Here is a 22,001-nt window from a genome sequence, read left to right as displayed (position 1 = left end):
TTTTTAAAGAAAATTCAGTGGGCAGTTGCAGCCCCATAATGAATGGTTGGCTTCTTGCCCAGGTATTTTTGAAACGTTCACATTGTTTTAAGTCTGAGATATATTTTGGCATACAGTGCTTTTTAATGATAATACAGCTGTGGTGGCATACTGTATGATAGGCAGTTAACAACAATGTTTTAAATCTTCAAACATTCCAAAGATATATCAGATAGAAATCCACATCCATCATTCCATGTTAAACTATGGGACGGATGGCATTTTGTGAAGCAGCTTATCTCAGAGTTAACTTTTTTGTTGTTGCAATTTTGGTCTGTCAGAGTTGCAGTCTCCAAATATTGTGAATTAAAAGATAAATATTGCCCATATGATGATGTGCAGAATCCAATGCTACCAAAAGATTGAGAGAGGGGAGAAGGGGAATTTGTTCACCTGGGAGAACCAATCCTGAAAACAGAGTTTTTTTTAGGAGAGTCAGGTTAGCCGAGCGTGGCTGTGATTTAGACTTGGTGGAAGCTTGGGAGATGTTGATCACAGCTCTCACGTACTGTAATACACTACTGCCTAATATATAAAGAGGTATTTGTACTGGCTCCAAGGGGAAGCTGCTTGCCCGTTCTTTTGGCAGAAGGGAAGACATTGAAATTACAGTGCCAAGAGTCAAAAAAAGACAAAGACCGGAGGATGTCACGGAGAGATACTCCCCTTACTTGACTCTCATAAATATATATTGTACCTTGCTTCATGTAGATCCAATAGCCTTTGGTCCCTTTGACATACTAGTGGCATGTAAAAGCCCTGTGGATGGATGGAGTATTAGACTGGAAGTAATCAGCTTGTGCTTGACTTACCTCAGCATTTGTAGCAGATGTTACAAATGTCATGACATGAACCTTTGTGATCAGACTGGGAAAAAAAGTCAAGACAACAGATGTAGGCCTCTTAGTTTTACCAGCTAGTATAGTCTGACACTGTATAACAGGGACTTGATGTTGATATCCTGCCCTCCTTCCCAGAACAGAATCAGTGACACTAGCAATTTGTGTAGCACTGATGTCAGAAAGGGGTGACAGCAGTTTTCTTCCCAGAGGAATTTTAATACTGGTTTGAAAATAAAGGCCTTAGACCTGTTATTCCAAACATTCAGCTTCTTCTATTTACTTACGATGTGCACTCCAAAGCCATCCCTCATCCTGGGGTTATCATGATGTGATTTTTGTTTTGGTGTGGCTGAACCTTCCTGTATTTGTGTTTGGACAAATATCACAAATTTGAATGTTTATCTGCACATTTGCCAAATTTCCAAACTTCTTAAGGATCCCATCTTTGTCTCCTCTCTGTCTTTTTCCTCACACATCCAGCTGGTATCCAAATCTTGTGTTTCCTCCTCTGTGACATTTCTTTCTGTCCACATCAGTCAAAACTATAATGCGGACCCTTATCTCATCTTGATTACCACAGCCAACTCCCCTACAACTGCCTTAACATCCACATAATTTTTATTGCCTTTTCCCCCACACTCACCTCTACCTCCCCTGCTCTTCCAACAATGCCCCTCATTCATTTATTTAACTTTTTACTGTGCTTTCTACACTGCCACTTACTCTTGGACCACGCTCCCTAGACTAAACCATAAAGCCACTTCCCGTATCTCCTTCTTTTTCTCAAGACTTATCTCTGCCATGATTCCTATAAGGAAACATCCAATTAATATTGGACCAAGTTGAGGGATAGGTGGGATTAGTTGATATTTATTTTATCTATTTTTAATAGTAGGAAAAAATGTGAATGTGTATAAAATATGTTTCATCATATCTCTCTCCCTCATACCTTCTTTACATTCCTTGTCTTCTTAGACTGTAAACATTTGGGGACTTGGACAAATCTTCATACGTATACATTTGTACAGCACCTAGCACAATGATTGGGGACTCTGAGTACTATGGGAGTATAAATATTAAATTGTAATAATAAAACAGAGGATTGTTTCCCCACCTTGACACTGCCACAGTGCATTTTGCTACCCTGGACTGATAGCTAGATTGAATACTGGGTAGTTGATCTTTTTGTTGCATTGGCATGGTAATAGCTTTGTTTGCCCTAATTTTGGTTTTATTTCAAAGTGCACTGTGTTCCTTACCTCTGAAAATAGCTTTTGGGAATCATAATATTATCTGAATGTGGTTGTGTTTCATGCACTGAGGATGTTCCTACTGTTTCTATTTCCTGGGAGTTTCCAGTGAGCTTGCTGGGATTCCAGGGGAATAAAACATCTTTTCAGCCATTCTTTAACTCAGATTAGTTTTACTCCTTAGCCCCACAAACCCATTTAGGATCAGCTGCCTTAGAACACCTCACCCTTTGCCAGAGTGCTGAAGAGTGTATGGACCCCAGCAGTTTTTTCCTGTGGTTCTGTTTAAAGCCGTGGTTACTCTCTGCTACCTCATTCTCTCAGGTGCTGTCATTCCTGAACTAGAAGCTTAGCTTTCTCTCTGAAGAATTTTATTGTCAAGGAGAGGAGTGGGGGTTCTCCCATGAAGAATTTTAATCACCCTATCTGTAACCCTTTTGAAGGAGGCACAATAGTTCCTATAGTAACTACCAGACTGTGGGAGAAAGGCCAGTGCTCCCTCCCCCAGCTACAGATGGAGAACTCCCTCTACTTAGATGACTAGAAATCCTTGAACAGAGAAGCCGTCATCCTTCAGAATGAAAAGAAAAATCTTTGAAATACGCTCTCTAAAATGTATGAATAAGTACAAATTAAAAGAAACCACACACAACTATTTGACTTGTCAAATATTTTAAAATCTTGCATATGCTTGTTTTTAAGGTTTGCATGTCTTTTCTTACCTAGAACTTTTCATTTTAATTTGAGAAGTTAAAACAATAAAAGAAAGACATTTGGGGCCTGATCTTGCTCTGCTTATTCAGTGAAAACTCAGGCTGGAGTAATCAGGCCAGGAGAAGACCCATAAAACACATGAAGATTTGTGGTAAAACAACCATTTGAATAATAATTTTTCTGGCAATTTTGAATCTCAAATGTTTTGAGGTGGGAGAAGAATGCAAACATATATCTTGGAGGAATGTAGGCTTAAAATCTGTTGCCACCAATCCAATCCGATTTACAGGGGTTAAAAGTGATATGATATGTGCCAGACCTCTGACAACAGCTTGCTTTAACCCCTTGTAAGAGGTAGAATTGTGAGTAAAATATAATTAAATATTATACAGCTACACATATTAAAGCAAATCTTTTGTTAAAGTATTTTAAATATTCTTATGAGTAAAATATTTTTAATTCGTGACGCTTAATGTACTTATGCACTTTGCCAGATGAAGTATAGGAGAGCAACATACTTTAGTTTCCATTTTAAATAATACTTTCATACCAAGTTAACAAGTGCATTCTTGACATCTGATCAGTTAATCTGCTGAAAGTGCTGGTTTACTTTAACAGCTATGTACTGTAACAGTGTGTGCATATTTTACAAAGATGCACACGACTGGAGGATGGACATCAGTATGCATACAAAATGACAAATAAATATACATTAAAATATGTTTTAAATGCCATTGTTAGTGTTTTAAGTTGATTATCATATTATCTTATATGCATTATGCATTTTATATACAGTCATTTTTGACAAATTTGTTCAGATGTTTTACTGCTTTGATGGCTAGTTGGTAACGATACAGCATTAAAGTTTTCAATAGCTTTACTAAACCGAGATGAAATAATCTGCCATTATGTTACATCCCAGGAAGATCACTGTCTTGTGGATGTTTATCAGGCTGCTATGGTAGACACAAACCTTGGATTTCCCTCTGGACCACCAATTGCTATGGTTCAGGGTGAGCTGAATCTTTCACCCTGACTTGGTCTCTCCAGGGGTACCCTTTCCAAGTTACAGCCCATTTCTGTACTTCTCTCAGGCAGGGCCGGCTTTAAGCCGATTCCACTGATTCCCCAGAATCGGGCCCCATGCCTAAGAGGGCCCTGCGCCCACGCCTAAGAGGGCCCCGCGCCTTAGGCATCTTTTTTATTTATTTTTTTTGCTCACCCGGTGGTGGGGGTTTCACTCCGGGTCTTTGGCGGCATTTCGGCAGGGAGGGGGGGTGGTCCAATCTGGGTCTTCGGCGGCATTTCATCGGCGGTGGGGGTGGGGGGATGTCCGCTCTGGGGCTTCGGTGGCATTTTGGTGGGGGAGAGGGGCCTGGGTCCTTCGGTGCCACGGAAGACCCAGAGCGGACACCCCACTGCCGAAGTGCCGCCGAAGCCCCGGACCGCTGCCGGGTATTCAAATTGGGCCCCGCCGTTCATAAAGCCGGCCATGCTCTCAGGATGAAATCTTGTGATTTCACCCAATTTTTAGACTGGGTCCCCAGGTCACAGCACTCTTGTTCACCAAGCATGTCTTCAGCGGGTCCAGCTGGACTTCCCTCCAGGACTTGTGACCAGTATGAAAATGCAGTGACAATGAAAAGCATCATCGAAACAAAATATTATTTATTTGTCCTTAGGAAGATAGGAAACAGAGAGGGAAAGGGAAACATAACAAAAGGCCTGTACCCATATTATCCTATCTAAACCTTAGCCTTTCCTTGCGAGTGTAGGTAGGCCTCACTTTATCCCAGACAGGGCAAAGCAGAATGCACAGCAAGCGAAGGAGACTGCACTCCTACAGCCACTGGCTCTCAGACTGACTCTCTGTCAGTGTTCATATCTCCTTAGAGGTCCAGCTGTAACTACTTCCAAGCAGCGGCGTATTATCGCCTAGGCCGACAAATTTGCAGGGGCAGCAAATTTGCTCGCGACCCCTCCCCAACCCGCCTCCTCCCCCATGCGCGCCGCGCTTCCCTTCTTCCACCTCCCTCCCAGGCTTGCCGCGCAAAGAGAAGCGAGTGGCGGCGCGATTGGAGGAGGCGGAGCAAAGGTGAGCTGGGGCCGGTGGGCGCGGGGAGTGACGCTTGTGGGGGGGAAAGGGCAGGGAACCGCTCCCTGCCCCAGCTCACCATCACTCCACCGCTGCCATCCCCCGAGTGCGCCACAACTCCCCTTCTCCCCCGTCCCTCCCAGGCTTACCGCGGAGAAGCAGAGGTGAGCTGGGGGGGGGATTTTTTGAGAGCCTAGGGGCGCCAAATTTGTTAATCTGCCACTGCTTCCAGGCACTTTGTTTTAGACTTCCTGCCTGAAAGGCCATGAGATTTCAGACTGGCATCTTTCCTCCCATTCTGTGGGTCCAGTCGGACTACTGAGTCCACATTATTAGAGGCAAACTTCAAAGGCATTAATGCCTATATTGTCTGCTTGAGTATGAACAGTCAGGGCTGTCTACAGCCAATGTTTTTTTTTCCTTATGACGAAAGCTAACTAAAGGCTGTAAGTCTGTACCAGAGGGCTGTAAACTTTAGTCAGTACTAGTGTGTCATGCACAAACAGGTCTGTGTGGCCCTTTGCTGGCACAATCTAAAAGTTCCCTCTTGCATGTCAGTGTAGTCCCATGCTGAGTCATATCCATGGTGTTCAGCAGAGTTTGTATTCTGCATGGCTAGCCCATGCCATTGCCTGTGCTACTCTGGCTATGCCACTGTTTTTAGCACAGTACATCAATGAAAGGTACTGTGATTATGCCTGTATAGATGGGAAGCACATCTCCAGCCCCTAGTGTAGACAAACCTTTGGTTTCATATGCTCATAAAATAACATTCCCATAGCCAAACCAACATACAGCATTCACAACTGAGTACAGAGCAGTTTCATATCTGTCACATATATCGTCCCCTTTTTAGTTAGGATGACCAGATATCCGGTTTTTAAAGGAACAGTCCTGGATTTAAACCCTCCTGCAGCTGTCCTGACTTTTTCTTAAAAACAGGCAAATTGTCCCACATCTTCTGTCTCCCCTCTCCCGCCCCCCCGCCCAATCAATACTGCTGGGTCCTGCTGTTGGCCGGATTCCTGTTCATCAGCCGCCCACCCACCAGCCATGCGTAGGTAGGGGGGTCCAGTGGCCGACAATGGAGGTGGGTGTGCAAGGCTGGTGGCAGCACGAAGATGCAGCACATAGGGCCGGCTGCTCCCCCTGCTGGTCCATCAGCATAGCCCCTGCTGTGTGCCGGGCCTGGCTGGTACTGGCTGTGAGCTGCGGTGGTTGGTGAGTGCAGGCAGGCGCCAGGCCAGATATCTTTCACCTCTGCTGCCCACCCATCGACCCTTTACATGCTTCCCCTCTCACTGTCTTCTCCCTGCTTTGCTCCTTCACCACCACCACGCAGTCCTGCTCCTCCATAACCCCCCTGGCAAGGTGCATCCTGCTGTCAGCGCTGAGCGGAGAACCAGCCCCTGGTCGGAGGGCTCAGCTCGCTCAGCAGCCTGGCCGGCAGGCTCCTTCCTTCCCACACTGCCTCTGGCTGGGCTGGCACCTCGGGAAAGCCCAAGACTCTCCAGCCTGGGGCGCTGGCTAGGAAGAGCCAAGCCCTGTGTGTGCCAAAGCTCTGCACAGCGCTGGCACGGAGAAGCCTCTCCACCCCTCACCTAAGCTCTGGAGTGGTGGGGGGGGAAAGCGATTTCCAGCCTGTTCTTGCCCCGATCTTGCAGGCTCCACAGCAGCCTCCCGGGCACCCTCTTCACTTGCCCCCCAGTCCTGCCCCCAGGGAGCGCTGGGCTGCTTTGTCCCCTAGGCACCCTCTCCTGCTGATCCACCTTTCTGGCTGGGTTCGCTGAAGACCCTGCAGTCAGGGTCCCTGGGCCCTGGTGCACAATGCATCCTTAGGGCTTAACCCCTTCCTGCCTGCGCTGTAGCCGGGGTACAAGCAGCGCCTGGGTTATGTCGGTGGTCAGCAGCAGCCTGGAGGTGTTAGCTGCCTTTTGACGCTGTGCGGGTAGGAAGGGACAAGCTGCTTCCAGCCAAAGGGGAGTGGGGGGCAGAGGAGAAGATGAGCTCTGCAAAGACACGGGCCAAGTCATCCCCCATGTCTGGAAGCAGCTCCCGTCCCTTCCCCCGCGCACAGTGCCAAAAGGCTGCTGCTGGCCACATTCTGGTGTGAACCCTGGCACAAATCTGGGGAAAGGGGGCTCATGATCCTGTGTGCTCCCCATGTGTTACCTGGCACTGCATCTTCCCAAGGCATCAGGAGAGGTGGGTCCATCCCAGGGGCCTAGCCAGACATGAAGGGCAGAGAGTGCCTGGCAGGGAGGGTCGGGTCAGTCGGACACACACACACACACACACGATTTATGAGAGTGTGTGTGTCACCTCTCCCTGTGTGAACCCTAAGAATCCAACTACTCAATATTTCTTTTTAACATGGGCTCAGTCAACTTATTGTTAATTTGAACATTTGTACTGCATAGTTCTGATTGATTGCCATTGAATTTGCTTGAATATGAGTAATTTTACCAGGTGTCCCGTATTCAGCATCGGGAAATATGGTCACCCTATTTTTAGTGCACCCTGTATGGCTCAGCTAAGGGAAAAGGCAGTGGACTGACCCTCTGCCCCACTGTGTGTGCACTGTGTGTGATGGCTGTGAAGTTCCTTTGCGCCCTGCCCCGCCCCGATTTATTGCATTATGCATTTTATAAATAGTCCTTTGTGCCAGGTATTTTGTTCAGGTATTTTATTGCTGTGCTAGTTAGTTGGTACAGCATTCATTATTTCAATAGCTTTACTAAACCAAGTTAAAATGCTTCTATTTCCTGAATGCACTAAAGCACTTTACATTTTGAATCTTCACAATGCAATTTGGAAATCTTTTGAATAATCGAAAAACTGTGATTCTGTAGCTCAAGCTAGTTTTTGAAATATTAAAAATAAGGTACTGTTATGAGTGTTTTAAAATATAGGGCCAGATCCTCAGCTCAATGATCAGTTGAGTTTTTCTGCTTTAGAAATCCTAGATCCTTTGGACTCTAGGTTTCTTGGAAATTCTTTGAGATAATATGGGTAAACAAATAAACTTTCTATGGTGGTGTTTCCATTGGGAACCTTGGGGGGGATGCAGTTAGATTTCATTCACAAAATAGGTAAGTAGCTAGTTTATAGAAATAGATTATTTATTGTAAGATTTGCACCTCACTGAAGCAATTGTCTGTTACGTTATTCATAATGGGCTAGATGAATACTATGTTTCTAGTCCAGAACATGGGGTGTCATATAACTGCACTGGCACAAGCAGATCTCCAAAAATGAATTGTGATTCAGAGAGGCACCTCTCTGAGTCACATTTCTCCCTGACCTTGTGTTCCATGACAGGCAAATGAAGTATGCCACATCAGTTGTGCTGCCAGATAGAGCATACTCCTTGCTTGGCACCTAGTCGCCACTGCCAATTGAAACATTGGAAGGGTGGAAGAGTGGAAATATAATCTAGTCTCTTGCTTCTCTGTTTGTACCCCAGTCCTTCCTTGTCTGCTTTGTTGCGATAGGAAATAGTGGTGTCACAGAGTCTGCTTCACCCGATTGCATCCAGACTCCCTATCCTAGCAAGCCCTATATGATTGTGCATGGTGGGTGGAGGATGGCTTAGTCACCTGCATGACTGCATAGTAGTAGGTTATAATATAAGCCATAATACATTATTTTATTTTTGCTCTGCTCTTTGAACATCCTATATCTAATGTAGATTTTTAAAAATAGCGTCTTTAAATTGGGCGATCAGATAAAGGGAATAAGGCTGTATATTGGATTTAATAAATGACCCATTCAGCACATGTGAGTCTGCTCTGTTACGGGGCTGCCAAATTGCATAAGAAACCTGTCATGTTTCTGAAATGTTCCAATCTGATATACCCTGGTATACTAAAATATTATTTTTGTGATGCAGATGAACAGCATGAAATCAACTGCTTGAGGCTGGAAAAAGTAAAATATTGAGGCAATGAAAGCAGAACAGTGAGGAAAATAGCATTGTATTCTATGTTCTGGAATTATCAAAACATTATTGTCTCGTTCCTCAAAATGCCAAATATGATAGTGAGGGTACAAAGAAAAAATAAAGTGCAAGTTAAGAAGTACATATTTAAGATCTATTCAGTTACCAATAATGCTAGCATTGGAGCTTGGCTACCAGAGGCCATAATGGTATCCTGTTTAACATATTTATGTTGGTTGTAAAATTAGGAACTGTCATTATAGCCCCACATCACCTGCATAAGGGCAAAACACATAAATCAAGAGGCGTTCCAGTGCCATAAAAATGACATAGAACTGAATGGCATGAAACTCTTACAAGATATTTATGTACATGGATACCATGTACCAAGACACACGTGTAGATTTTTAGTGGATTTGATTGACAAGTATTAAAGGTATTGTTATCCAGTCCAGTTTGCATTTTCTAACATCAGCTCACTTATATTGGAGTATTATAATTTGAACTTTGAAACTGAAAGGGTCTAAAGTGCAAAAGGACAGATGAGCTATTAGTAAAAAGGCTTCTACATCACAGATATTGCTTTAAAACACCACATGCAGATCATTTACTGATTTCTGTTTGATCATATCCATAGACCTTATTCAAGTTATGTCATTCGCACGCTGAACAACGATCATGTGCAATTAACAATGTAGAACTGGAAGCAATAATCAGTAAATCAGCTACATTTAAAAATATGCCAGTGGATTTTAGGAAGTGGTGTATAGAGATAGAACATTAATCAGAAAAAAATATCTGAGTGGTGATGTCTTTAGGCTTGGTGTGAAAAATAAATCACAGTCTAGTTGAAAGAAAGAGAACCAGTTAAGTTTTGTTTGTTTGTTTAAAACAATGATCATATAAAAAGAAGAAACAATGCTTAAGGAACACCTGTAGATTTTTTCCAACTTGGTTTCTGGTAAACCATACATGAATGGCTGTATTGTGTGCAGTACGTACCGATAGTAATCATAATGAGAACACTGATAACCTTTACAATGCTGTGTATTTTACTCTAGCTATAATTAAAGCTAAAGTTTCCCTAATAAACATGGCTGCACGTCCTATTCACGCTAACTGCTCAGGGCATTTCAGGGGGTAGGGCAAACTAGATGGAGGGGATCATCTCTAAATATGAGCCTGTGTGTGGAGGACTGGGGGAGGAGTTAAAGAATAAGAGCCATGAGTAGGGAAAGAAGACCACTTCATTGACTGCAGTAATCCTAAAGAATTTACAATGCTTTGAATTTTGTCCCTAAATCGTATACTTGATCAAAATCCTGCATATTACAGGCATTCATGTAGCTATAGGAAAAGGAGAGACAAAAGCATTGATGAGCAAAACTATTCAGGGTCAGAGAAGTGGGGGTCAGTTTGTGGAGTGAAAACCAAAAGTAAATTGATTATTAAGAAGCTAAGTCAAGTACAAGTATAATATTGATGTGACATATCTCTTCAGCTATTGTATGGAGTAAAAGTGCATAACTGATTGTGACATAAAAATCTATTGTCTCAATTCAGTATATAATGAAAGAATCTGGGAAAACCCTGCTGTTTTTATGTATGTTCTTGGTTTCCTTTCAGAGAGTAGATGAAGATGACATGGAAATATTAGGTCTGGAGCAGTCACCATTTGTAACTGCTATAGGCTGTTGCCTGAATCTATTAACAACGAAGTCACTTGTGTGTCCAGTATAAATAGTTTAGAATTTCCTGCAAGGAAATTACATGAAGCATCAGTAAGGAGTGACATTACACTTATAAGTCAACATCCCTGTCATTACTTGACCTATACCTTTGTGTGCAGATATCAGATTTGGCAGCTGATGTCACAGAAGACTCCCACAAATTGTTGCTCTAAAATTAGTTTTTATTGGACAATTGATAATCAGCCTGCTAACAAGTTAGCCTGTTCAGTAACAGCTTTGGACTACTCTGTTGGTCTAGAACTCTATATTTGTTGTTACCTATTACAGACTTTATCACTGAACTTCCTTGGCTAAATACATTGAGTTAGATTATGTCTTCAAGGCACTGTGGTGTGTAGAGATGCAACACTGCCTCTTGCTCTCCAGGGGCACTGTTCCACCAGGGTCTTAGATGTGAATATGTCTGCCCTCTGCAAGGGGGAGGGAAGTCTCCTTAAACCATCTCCCGTCTTCCCACCTCCCTTGTCCCCCATTCCCCCCAAGCAGAGCTAGACACAATCTAGGCCTAAAACAAAAAACTCTATATCCACAGTAGGTTACTTTCTCCCTTGCTTGGCTGTGTTTAGGCATCTATTACTGTCTTGTTGTTCCTGGCACACCATATGAAGTAGAGATTAGTGAAAGTTCTACTGTGTGATTTCTTGATTTTTTCTCTTATTTTAGTCATCATTGCCTTTGAAAACATAACTGCAAGTTACTCTCTTTCTATTTTTAAAGCTATTTGTTTTAACAAATAGTATGGAGATTGCTGTTTGAAGACACAGCAGTTACCTTGGTATCTGAGATATTGCAATATTTGTTTATACTTACAATAGGAAATAGTTTTGATACCTCAGATATCATGGAGAGGAAATTATTTGCAAATGGTGACTTTTTCAGGCACTTCAGTCCACTTTCAAAGGAAGGAGGTAGCATGTTCAGGAAGACATCTTTCCTAGCTTTACAGTTATGGAGTAATTTTTGGTTTTTGTCTGCACATTCGGGTGCACACACGTTATATTTAGCACCTTCTACTTTAATATTTCTTATTTTATTTACCAAACCTGGTCCATAGTCTCAGCAATATGAACAAAGAAACTTCTATCGGGGCTTGGGCCATACTTGTATAGCTGGGTGGCTCTCAATCTATTTACCAGCTCTCTATGTGTTATGTGGGCCACATCCACACAATATATATATACTACCTGCATGGCCTTGAGGATGTCATATGGCCTGCAGCTGTTTGCTGATTGGGCCACAGGCTGAGAACCATAAGTACTGCATGTTCATTTTCATAGTTCTCGGGCACTTTAACAGCTTTGAAAAGAATAATATTGTGCCACAAAATTCAAGTCACTGAAAGTTATACAGTGATTTTACTTACTATAGTACAAGGCAAAGTTGTAATTAACACTAATGGTGTTTAAAAATGCAAGAGTCCATGTCTATAGTATCTTTCCAGTGGTGTAATCAGGGATACAGCATGACTGAATGTGGAGACATTGGAACATAATTGTTTTTTATTCAGTTATAGGTGCCCAGCGCAGGAGAAGCCCCAGTGCCCTTGCCACTGAAGTATTTGAATCACATTTGGGAAGTCACATTTTACAGGTAAAAATAATGGCTTTACCAAAATAATCAAGATAACTAGACAGTAACAATATTTCTGCCAATTATTATTATGTTGTTATCTGGGCTTACAGTTATGAGATTTTTTTTACAGATTCCAATTTTTTCTTTTTAGAAAGTCTACGAGTGAGAGAAATTTAATGAGATAGGGAGGGCAAGTACTCTTTGTGCTGTAATAATTTAGATGAATCACATTATGTAGTTATATTGGACTGTGCAGTAACTGTTGCTCACAGATATACTGTGTGTGTTTGTGTGTGTATAAAACACCATTTTGTGTAAATAATTTGATTTTTGTAAGTGTCCTGTTCAGATTTAGATTTTCTTTTCTCATTTTAGTTTACAAGCACCATTTCCCTACCCCTGCCCACAATTGTCATGACTCTAACAATGCAAATTATAAAAATCTTCATAGAGAAGAAATAACAGCATGTCTTCCAGGTCTTAGTAGTAAATGAGATAAGAATAATTTGATTTTTCCCAACGCATTTTATGACACCGTACAGTAGGTATATGTGAAAAAGATTAGATTGAACAGAAATGACCTGATAGAGACATTCATGTATGTTATGTGTTTTGTTTTGTCAGGGTTTGGTGATTCCACAAAACATTTTTTAGGTTTTAGTTGTCAGAGATAGAGTAGAAGCAGGTAACAAAGGCAACAGCAACAAAATGGGGAGTGTTTCGTCAATGTAGACTAAAAACACAAACAAAAAACCTTATGGAAATAAGAAACCTGCTGTGCATGTGGTCTTTTCTAACTGCAGCACTAAATAACTGCTGTTCTTTAGCAGAAATTTCTGCTTCTCAATCCAAGTATGCAGCCTGGAATATTGTCTTTTGATATGCAAGAGAGGCAAGTTAGAATACTATAATGAGAAATATTCCACCTCATCTGAAACAATTGAGAGGTATTTCTCTGTACTACTACAGCTGTAGCTTTCAAAGGAGCTATGGATAATCTCCATGTTTTCATACCTTTTTGCAGTTAGCTAAATGTAAAATGGTAACAAAGATAATTCTAGCAAAATGTAAAATTTACCACTGGAATGAATTTCCCTTAAGTGCAAAAATTATGAATGAAGTGATTTAATTATTTGTTTATCCTTGGCAGAGGTCTAGGTTCAAGGTTTTAGTGCTGTAAGCAAATACTTATGTTATGGTTACTGTACCAAAGATGGTAAATGTGCACCACTGAGTTTTGCATAATAGACACAAATGTGGTTGTGCTGTCTCACAGATGTAACAAAACAATACAAAATTAGAATAAATATGCAGCAGTTTTGTGATGTTTGAGTTTGTGTAATTTGTCAGCATGCTGCTATGAATATATAAATACATACTGTATATGTAAAGGTACGCTTTTTACAATGTGTATTACTAGTAATACCCAGATAAAACCTCATTGAAATTGATTTGTATCCAGTTTTAGTCCAGATGTCTATCATAACCTTATAATATGCATACAATTCATTCAGTTATTTAAGGTCTATCACACTACAACCTTATTAGCTATTTGGAATGTAAATTTTTCATTCATGGAATGGCTAAGAAGCTTTCATCATTTTTTTATCTTCTTATAGCAGATTTCCTTTTTATTTTGGGTTTTCCCCCCAACTAATACATAGAAGATGTAAGAGCTATCAGACAGATAGCAAAAAATCACTATAGTGTGTGGAGTTGATGGTTTTCAGTCTGAGTCACCATAAATTCCATATTGAATAGCTGTTGAGGTGTGGCCTTTTCAAAGAGGGTGTTGGTCTCTCCAAATTGCTTCCATTAATCTTCAGCAGAATTGATAAAAGAAAGTTCTAGGGTGACATTTAAAAGAGAATAGATTGTGGATGATGGATAAAGAGCGCAGTGAACTTATAATGGATGTAAGTTAGTCATAATATGTTAAAAATCTTGTCTCGCTTTAGCAGGCTAAAACGTATAAAACAACACTCAGTAAGAGAGTATAGGGAAAGAATTGAAATACAGTAGCTGCAGGAATCTCAGACTATCACCTTGTGATGTCATTGGTAGAAGCACCTTGTGATGTCATTGGTAGAAGCACTCCAGAAGGTCAGAATACTAGTAAGATGTCACAGATCCAACTAGAGTCTCCTCCAATGGAATGCTGCTCTAACAAATATTGCTTTGGTGGGTGCTACGTCTAGAAATGACATTCAAAACAATACTGTGGTAACTGTTATTTGAGAGAGAGAGAGAGAGAGAGAGAGAGAGGAACAGAGAAATACGTGCCAACCTGCAAAGAGTACTGTATTGCAGGAGTACCCATATTTTTCAGAATCTGTGATCTAAGGAAGCTGGATTAATAGGTAATCTGTTCAGTGCCCTTCATAATTAATATTTTAAAGTCCTGGCTAAAGGCAAATTCAGAAATTAAAGAGACTTTTTCTAATACTTTTGTTATTTCAAAATTTATTGACAGACACACGAGAACCACAATGTAGTATATATTTAAAAAGTGGACATAGTTTGTTTATAGTGATGTTATAAAAATAGAAATGGAGCAACATCTTGTGACATTTTAAATCTTGATTCTACAAGCAAGTACTCTCAGTCAATCGTGTCAAAAATTTCCAAGCCACAGCCAATTGCAGTATATCATACTGAAGAGATGATTCCCACGGTAGGTTTATGGCCAAAAGAAACTACGCACAATGTGCTCATGGAAAAAAAAGGAAATACCCCAAATATTATTATAGCAGTAGTCCCACAATCAGAAAAGAAGCTTTCAGACATTATCCAATTAAAACACCTGGATGGAGAAATAGTGGGAATGCCTTGAATAGAAGAGAAACCAGATAATTAGAGTTGCCCATTAATTATTAGCAAGACTTCATTATACTCCACATTCATCTTATGCATGAGAGTAGTTTTATAATGAGGTTAGGCTGCAATGAAAAATATCTTTAATTTTACCTCTGTGGTGTATTTTTTGCTTCAGTATAAGTTCAATGAAAAAACGTTGATTTCTGTTATCTCTTACTGGCAAACTTTAGTTCAAGCAAGACTTAAAAGTTAAGATGAATATGGTCAGTTTACATCTCTTGATACTTTCTTTAACTTCTTAACTATTGAGGATTAAGAAAAGGGGTCAGTGACCCCATATTCTTTATATAATCAAGAATGATCAGGAAATGTAGAACTAAATATAGAGAAAAGGGAAAGTTAGTGAACATATTTGCATATGCAAATTAGCTTAATTGATACTGCTTGCCTCTACAGGGATTTTTCATTACAAACTGGAGTGCTACATTGTTCAGCTCATATTGAGTAATTTAGTAACTAATGAGACCAGTTTGCACTAATTTGCATATGATAAATGAGCTTAATTGCAGTAAATAACTTGGAGGCATAATTACTTAATTTTCCTGTGTTGCACGGCTTTTAAGTTCACGTATGAACAACTCAAGATAATTTTGCATATTTAAATTAGTTGCTTTTAAAATTTCTTGAACAAAAAAGAACACACCTTAGGATTTGAACTGTAAAACAATTGAAAGTAAAGTTTACAGTATTTTTAGTAAAAATTTAGATAAGTTCTTAAATATGTGTTTTGTTTTATTGTTTTTTTATGCCAAGCTCCTATCAAAGTAGATATATTTAGTATTAGACACTATGCAGTAAGCTTTAAATATAAGATTTGGAAAGAAATATTCCATTAACAATAATAACAGCAACCTTGTATCTAAATTGCAGTGATTCTTACTGACTGTGTACTCCTGTATATAAGAGCAGTAACTTTTTTAAAAATTGAAGTCAGTGCTGTGAAAGTGCCTGACTGATTGGTCAGCAACTGTAGTTTTTTAATGGTGCATTAAATTACCATACACAATTGCACAGGCAGTGGTTGTGTTAGATTATACAAACTGCCCTACTAGTGTACTTCTACTCAATTTTTTATGCACCATCCCTTTCACTCAGAAAACTATTCAAGTTTCCATGTCCACTAAATCTTCATTTTATTTGTGGACTTTATCATGGTGCCAGTTATGATGGTGCTTTATGTCATGTGGAGTTGTTCACAAGGAAGTGGATTGAGAACACCAGCTCAGTTCCTGTAGGTCAATAAAAACCACTTAGCCAACTTTTGGGACATTACAGGCCTTAGATGGATTTGAGCCAATGAACAAGGAGTGAAAAAGCTCAAAATCCCCAGAACCAACTATAACAGTGAGCCCGATCATGCCCCCTTGATTTGCAGGTGGAGTGAGATTGTACTGATTTCTCCATCCTGTGCTGAAAAAGGGCTCAGCTACTTTCTCAACAGCATTCTCTCCTTTCCTTACAGAAGGTGGTCTTGGGGGATTTTTACATTGTCCTCATACCACTCTTGAAAAAATCAGAAAAACAGAAATCCACTTTAGATTGTGCCTCACTACCAGAGCTGGGAATTCCTCTTTCCTTCCTCTAAGGGTCATCTTCATGATGTTTCTGGTTCAGTGACTCCTTGGCTGCATGGCTTAGAAGGAGACACACTGTCAACAACCAAATTGGGAGGGATAGCTCAGTGGTTTGAGCATTGGCCTGCTAAACCCAGGATTGTGAGTTCAATCTTTGAGGGGGCTACTTAGGGATCTGGGGCAAAAATTGGTCCTGCTAGTGAAGGCAGGGGGCTGGACTTGATGACCTTTCAAGGTCCCTTCCAGTTCTAGGAGATTGGTATATCTCTGCTTATTACCTAAATCAGAGCTAGTTGGGACTTGTGATGCTGCGGAATCTTTATGTCATAGTCCCTGGTCTCCTGTGGATTGGATGGGGATCTGGCGTGTTTGTGTGCATGGTAGGGAAACTCCAATCCTTTGGTGGAATGGTAGACAAGAAGTTTCCACAAGTAATTCTTAGTGGAGGTTTACTCTTCTTTTGCTCCATTCTATAGGATCTCACATGGGATTGGGGCCATTGAGTTTTCTTCAGCTTTTCTGCATTTAAAAACTCAATAAATAAATAAATAAATAAATCCACCCTTGGGTATAAGAAGTCTGCTGCACTACTGCTAACATTTTACACAACTTGCATTAAATTACATATTTTCATGGAGAATCTAAGAGCCATATGTGTTTTGTTCTTGATTCACAAATACAGTGCCCAGAAAACCCATTTGCCAGCTAGTATGTGAGAATGTAATACAAACAAATCTGTGTGGGTCTAATAAAATGTACTTTCTTGACTCTTAAATGTATTCTGTTTGTTGCCAAATGTAGGGGTACACTTGTAATCAAATATTTTAATACCTGCTTAAAAAAACATACTTACAATCCAGAAAAATCTTTTCAATTTTGAAAAATGCCCCTTAATGTTTTTTATATTTGTAAAGAGAATATAAACATTAGTCTTTGTAATAAATGCAATACAGTAATTGTAGTATGTAACAGTATTCATGTAGTGTTTGTGACACTCTGGGTTACTGATCTTTAGAGTTGGCCAGTTATTCAATTTGAATAATGTCCTGTGCGAATTTAATATTCCTTGCTATTTGAAAATCGCTCAAAAACTATTCCTGATACATTTGGATGTAGTTGCTATTAATAAATATTCACCAAATAGTTTGGACAAAATGTTTTTTGACCGGGGGTTGATTGTAAACTTTTTGCCATTTAATTACAGTGAGTGTTGACTTTTTGTTATTCATACTGTGTATTTGCTTATTCGAGTCACATACGATAACATTTTCAAAAGCAGCTAAGTCCCATTTGCAGAAGTGACTTAGGCACCTAGGAGGTTGAGATTCATTGAAAGACAATGGGATTGAGGCTCCTAAGTATCTAAGTCAGTTTTGAAAAAGGGACTTAACCTCCTGTATAACTAAGGTCCTTTGGGAAATTTTACCTATGGTCTTGTTTCTACTTCCTGATTGGTTGATTGAGACATTTTAAACAGGAGAAAAAACAAATAAGTAATAATGAGTAACAAACTTATATTATGAATTTTTGGGTAAATATTCATTTGTGCTAAATATTGTGAAGCTGTTGGGATTCATTTACACTTTCATGAATGGCCAGCAGTTCTCAGAATACTCACTAACATCAATAATATAGAAGCATGAATAGTAACAAATTGAATGATTTATCAGATTTTTTTCATATTTAATCAGTTCTATTGCAATTATAATTGAAAACTGTTGTTATGAAAAAATTTCCTCTCTACTTCGAAAGGATGTAACATCTTTTGTCCTGTTGTAGAAACGTGCCATTATACACAAAGGAAGAAAGCTGTATAGAATTTATAGGAAACTACCAGATCACCAGAGAGTTTTCTGCATATGGTAATAGGTCTTGGACTTCCATTTCTCTTCCTATTTTTGCAGCATTGTTATTGCACCAATAGGAGCATAGTGACATCAATCAAACATGGTAGATTCAAAAGGTGGACAGAGTTCACTAAATGTTCTCACTACAATATGTTATAACATTTTAAATATATTGATATTTATTTATAATAATCGCCAACAGGATAACAAGATAATGACACTATTTATTTGTTCTCATGACTAAGAAGATGTCTTGAAGGTAACAGATTAACTGGAGAGTATGCTGGTAAAGTTTTTCATGCATTGTAAACATGTATTGGGTGTGTAACCAATTTAGTTTGTGCAAAACCTGTGACTCTTTACTGTTAAAGTCAGAGGAAAGATCAGGGAGTGGAGCAGGTCTTCTACATTTTTCAGGTAATGAAAGATGGTACAGGAGTTGCACATAGTTAATAATGTAGTTTGGAAACAAAAAATGCTTCCTTTGGGTAGAAACAAGCAGCACTATTTAGCCATGTGAGTAGGAAGACTGCTAAGAGTTAAAATTGGCAAAACAGAATGAATGATCATTATTGAATAAGACAATAAGAAGCAGTTAATTTTTGTTCAGCCACAAATGTTTAAGTATTGTAAAAGTTTGGGGAGTTTTAAAATTGATATCACATACTTCATGGTTATTCATTTTAAGTACAAAATCACGTATAAATTGGCATCAAATGCATAGGTGAGCTTGGAGCTCGATGGGTGGCTGGGCACATATCCAGTCTTCTCAGAGATTCTTATTAGGGCACAGGGACCTACTTGACCTGAGAGCTGGAAGAGAGGAGAAACAGATTGTGAAGTGTTGGAGTGCTGTAAAATTTTAGGGAAAAGATTCCTCTTCTCATGTACAGTTTTCGACAGTTTTACGTATTATATAATGAGGTGAACTCTGTACAACACCGGTTAGGATAGCAACAGTGACATGAGACTAAAGGTGAGGAAGCAGCAGGTGGTAGTCCTGGAATATATAGATGATTATGCCAGTCTAGAAAGGATATTAACTGAAAAGAGTCTACTGCTGGCTTGGAAATGTGTGGACAAGAAATGACTATTGCTAATGATGTCAGTGGTGCAATATGTAAGTATAAAAGGTGACAGTTCAGTTTCTTATAGAGTTGTACTGGATTAAGGGGACAGGTTGTTAACAGATCTATGTTGGCATCGGGAGGAAATGTGGTGAAGTGTACAAAATTTTAGTCACACTTATTAAACATTTGGGGCAGAGTTCTGGACTTGCTGAAGGAAAGGAGGGTGAGGAAGTAGAATGATTGTCTGGCTATACTGAAAGGAGGACAGGACACATTTGACATGGGTTTAATCAGGTTGCAACTTTATTATTAGATGTCTGGGACTACCCAGCAGATAAAAGTGTACAGTACAAGTAACTCCATGTTTATTCCCTAATTACCTGGGGGGGGGGGCTTTCACCAGCTCCCCCTCTTTTTCCATCCAGGAACTCAAGCAAATCCATTGCTGCGACCTTACCATCCACACCCCCTCGTAGGAGGGTTTAGGTGGGCTATAAGAATGGAGTCCAGAACTGCCCCCCATTCTTTCTTTTAACGAACACCTCAGTAGTTTTCATCTCTCCCACCACCCCCACCCCCCAAATCATAAACTACTGTTCCCTTCAGCCTGCCAGCCAGCCAAATACCCCCACCCCTGCTTAAAGGTGCAGAGCAGCCATTACTGTTGACATTCAACATGGCAGATTAAAGTTATATAGCAGTTGTTAAAATAAAATGGAATTCAAGGGATGAAGGTTGTTGTAGTTTAAACCAGTCAATGAAATGGTCTTTAACAGTGTTTTGGCAATTAAGAGGCATGCATTGTGTGATAAAATGGAATACATAGGTGATAAGGTAGATTGGAGAAGCGGATTAAAGATGGCATAGGCCTCCAAAGGGGAATGATTTCAAAAGACACATCCTCTACTTTATACATTTTAATTATGAATTGGACCCTCATCTTTGTCACACATAATTCACCATTATCAGACTCGTTCCTTTGTTCAAATAATATCCAAAGCTTTCAAGGGTGAAGCTGGAGGAGACATAGGTTGAGCTCATAGAGATATAATCCAAAAAGTAACAGACTGTAAGAGAAAGGAGTTGCATAGGGAGAAAAAATAGACTGGCAGGAAAAACTAAAAACTTCTCTACACCCATGCAAAAACCTTTAAAGGCAAACATAGTTAATCTAGAATACCTGGTAACAAAACACAGTTTAGGCATAATAGGCCTTTCTGAAGAATGATGAGATCACAATAATGAATGGGATGCAGTATTAGATTAATATATTCAGCAAGAAAGACTGATTACACCATAAAGGAGAGGGAGTAGTATCATACTAGGGGGAAAAAAACCCTAAAAAAAACAAGTAAAAACAGATTTGAGGAAAATGAAATTTCCAACTGGGCGCAAAGAATCTGTACAGATACAAATCCCAAATTCTAAGAATAGAAATATGATTATATCATGGGCAACTGGATCTGAGAAGTATTGGGTGCTCATTGTTGAGAAAAAAGAGAGAGAGACCATATGATCTATTGAAACAATAATATCATATGACATCAACTGCCCAGCTATTAACTGCTCAAAAGTCACATCAGGGCACAGTTTTAAGGCAGAACTATGGGACTAATACATGTAGTGTTGTGAAAAAGTTCAATATCTCAGAAGATCAATATCTCAGTTGTATAGTATGTCTTTGTTGAAATAGGACACCCTCAGTAACAAAATTCTGCCTTACATTCCAGGATGCATAGTATTTCATTTTTTTCTAGAGATGAGTATTTAATACCTACATTGGAGTCTGTCATGGGTTGATCACGAGACTCGTCTAGCAGAGAAGCCACAAAACAGTCAGAAAAACAGCTGAATCTCTTGTTTGCGAGACAAACCCAAGAAAGAAACCAACAGGACTCCACTGGCCATCACATACAGTCCCCAGCTCAAACCCCTCCAACGCATCATCAGGGATCTACAACCCATCCTGGACAATGATCCCACACTTTCACAGGCCTTGGGTGGCAGGCCAGTCCTCGCCCACAGACAACCTGCCAACCTGAAGCATATTCTCACCAGTAACTGCACACCGCACCATAGTAACTCTAGCTCAGGAACCAATCCATGCAACAAACCTCGATGCCAACTCTGCCCACATATCTACACCAGCAACACCATCACAGGACCTAACCAGATCAGCCACACCATCACCGGTTCATTCACCTGCACATCCACCAATGTAATATATGCCATCATATGCCAGCAATGCCCTTCTGCTATGTACATCGGCCAAACTGGACAGTCTCTAAGGAAAAGGATAAATGGACACAAATCAGATATTAGGAATGGCAATATACAAAAACCTGTAGGAGAACACTTCAACCTCCCTGGCCACACAATAGCAGATCTTAAGGTGGCCATCCTACAGCAAAAAAACTTTAGGACCAGACT

At 40.1% G+C, this 22,001-nt stretch overlaps 1 protein-coding gene across 1 annotated transcript in view; it reads left to right on the top strand.

Moving 5' to 3' along the window:
* NPAS3 (neuronal PAS domain protein 3) overlaps positions 1 to 22,001 on the top strand; it is an 836,061-nt gene that overhangs the window by 407,714 nt on the left and 406,346 nt on the right. The window contains exon 5 of the mRNA XM_045016654.1: positions 12,139 to 12,221. Coding sequence (XP_044872589.1) covers positions 12,139 to 12,221 — 83 coding nt within the window. The remainder of the gene's footprint in view (positions 1 to 12,138; positions 12,222 to 22,001) is intronic.

This window comes from Mauremys mutica, chromosome 4, assembly GCF_020497125.1.
Source record: "Mauremys mutica isolate MM-2020 ecotype Southern chromosome 4, ASM2049712v1, whole genome shotgun sequence".
Taxonomy (NCBI): Eukaryota; Metazoa; Chordata; order Testudines; family Geoemydidae; genus Mauremys; species Mauremys mutica.
This window is presented reverse-complemented; position numbering and strand designations above follow the sequence as displayed.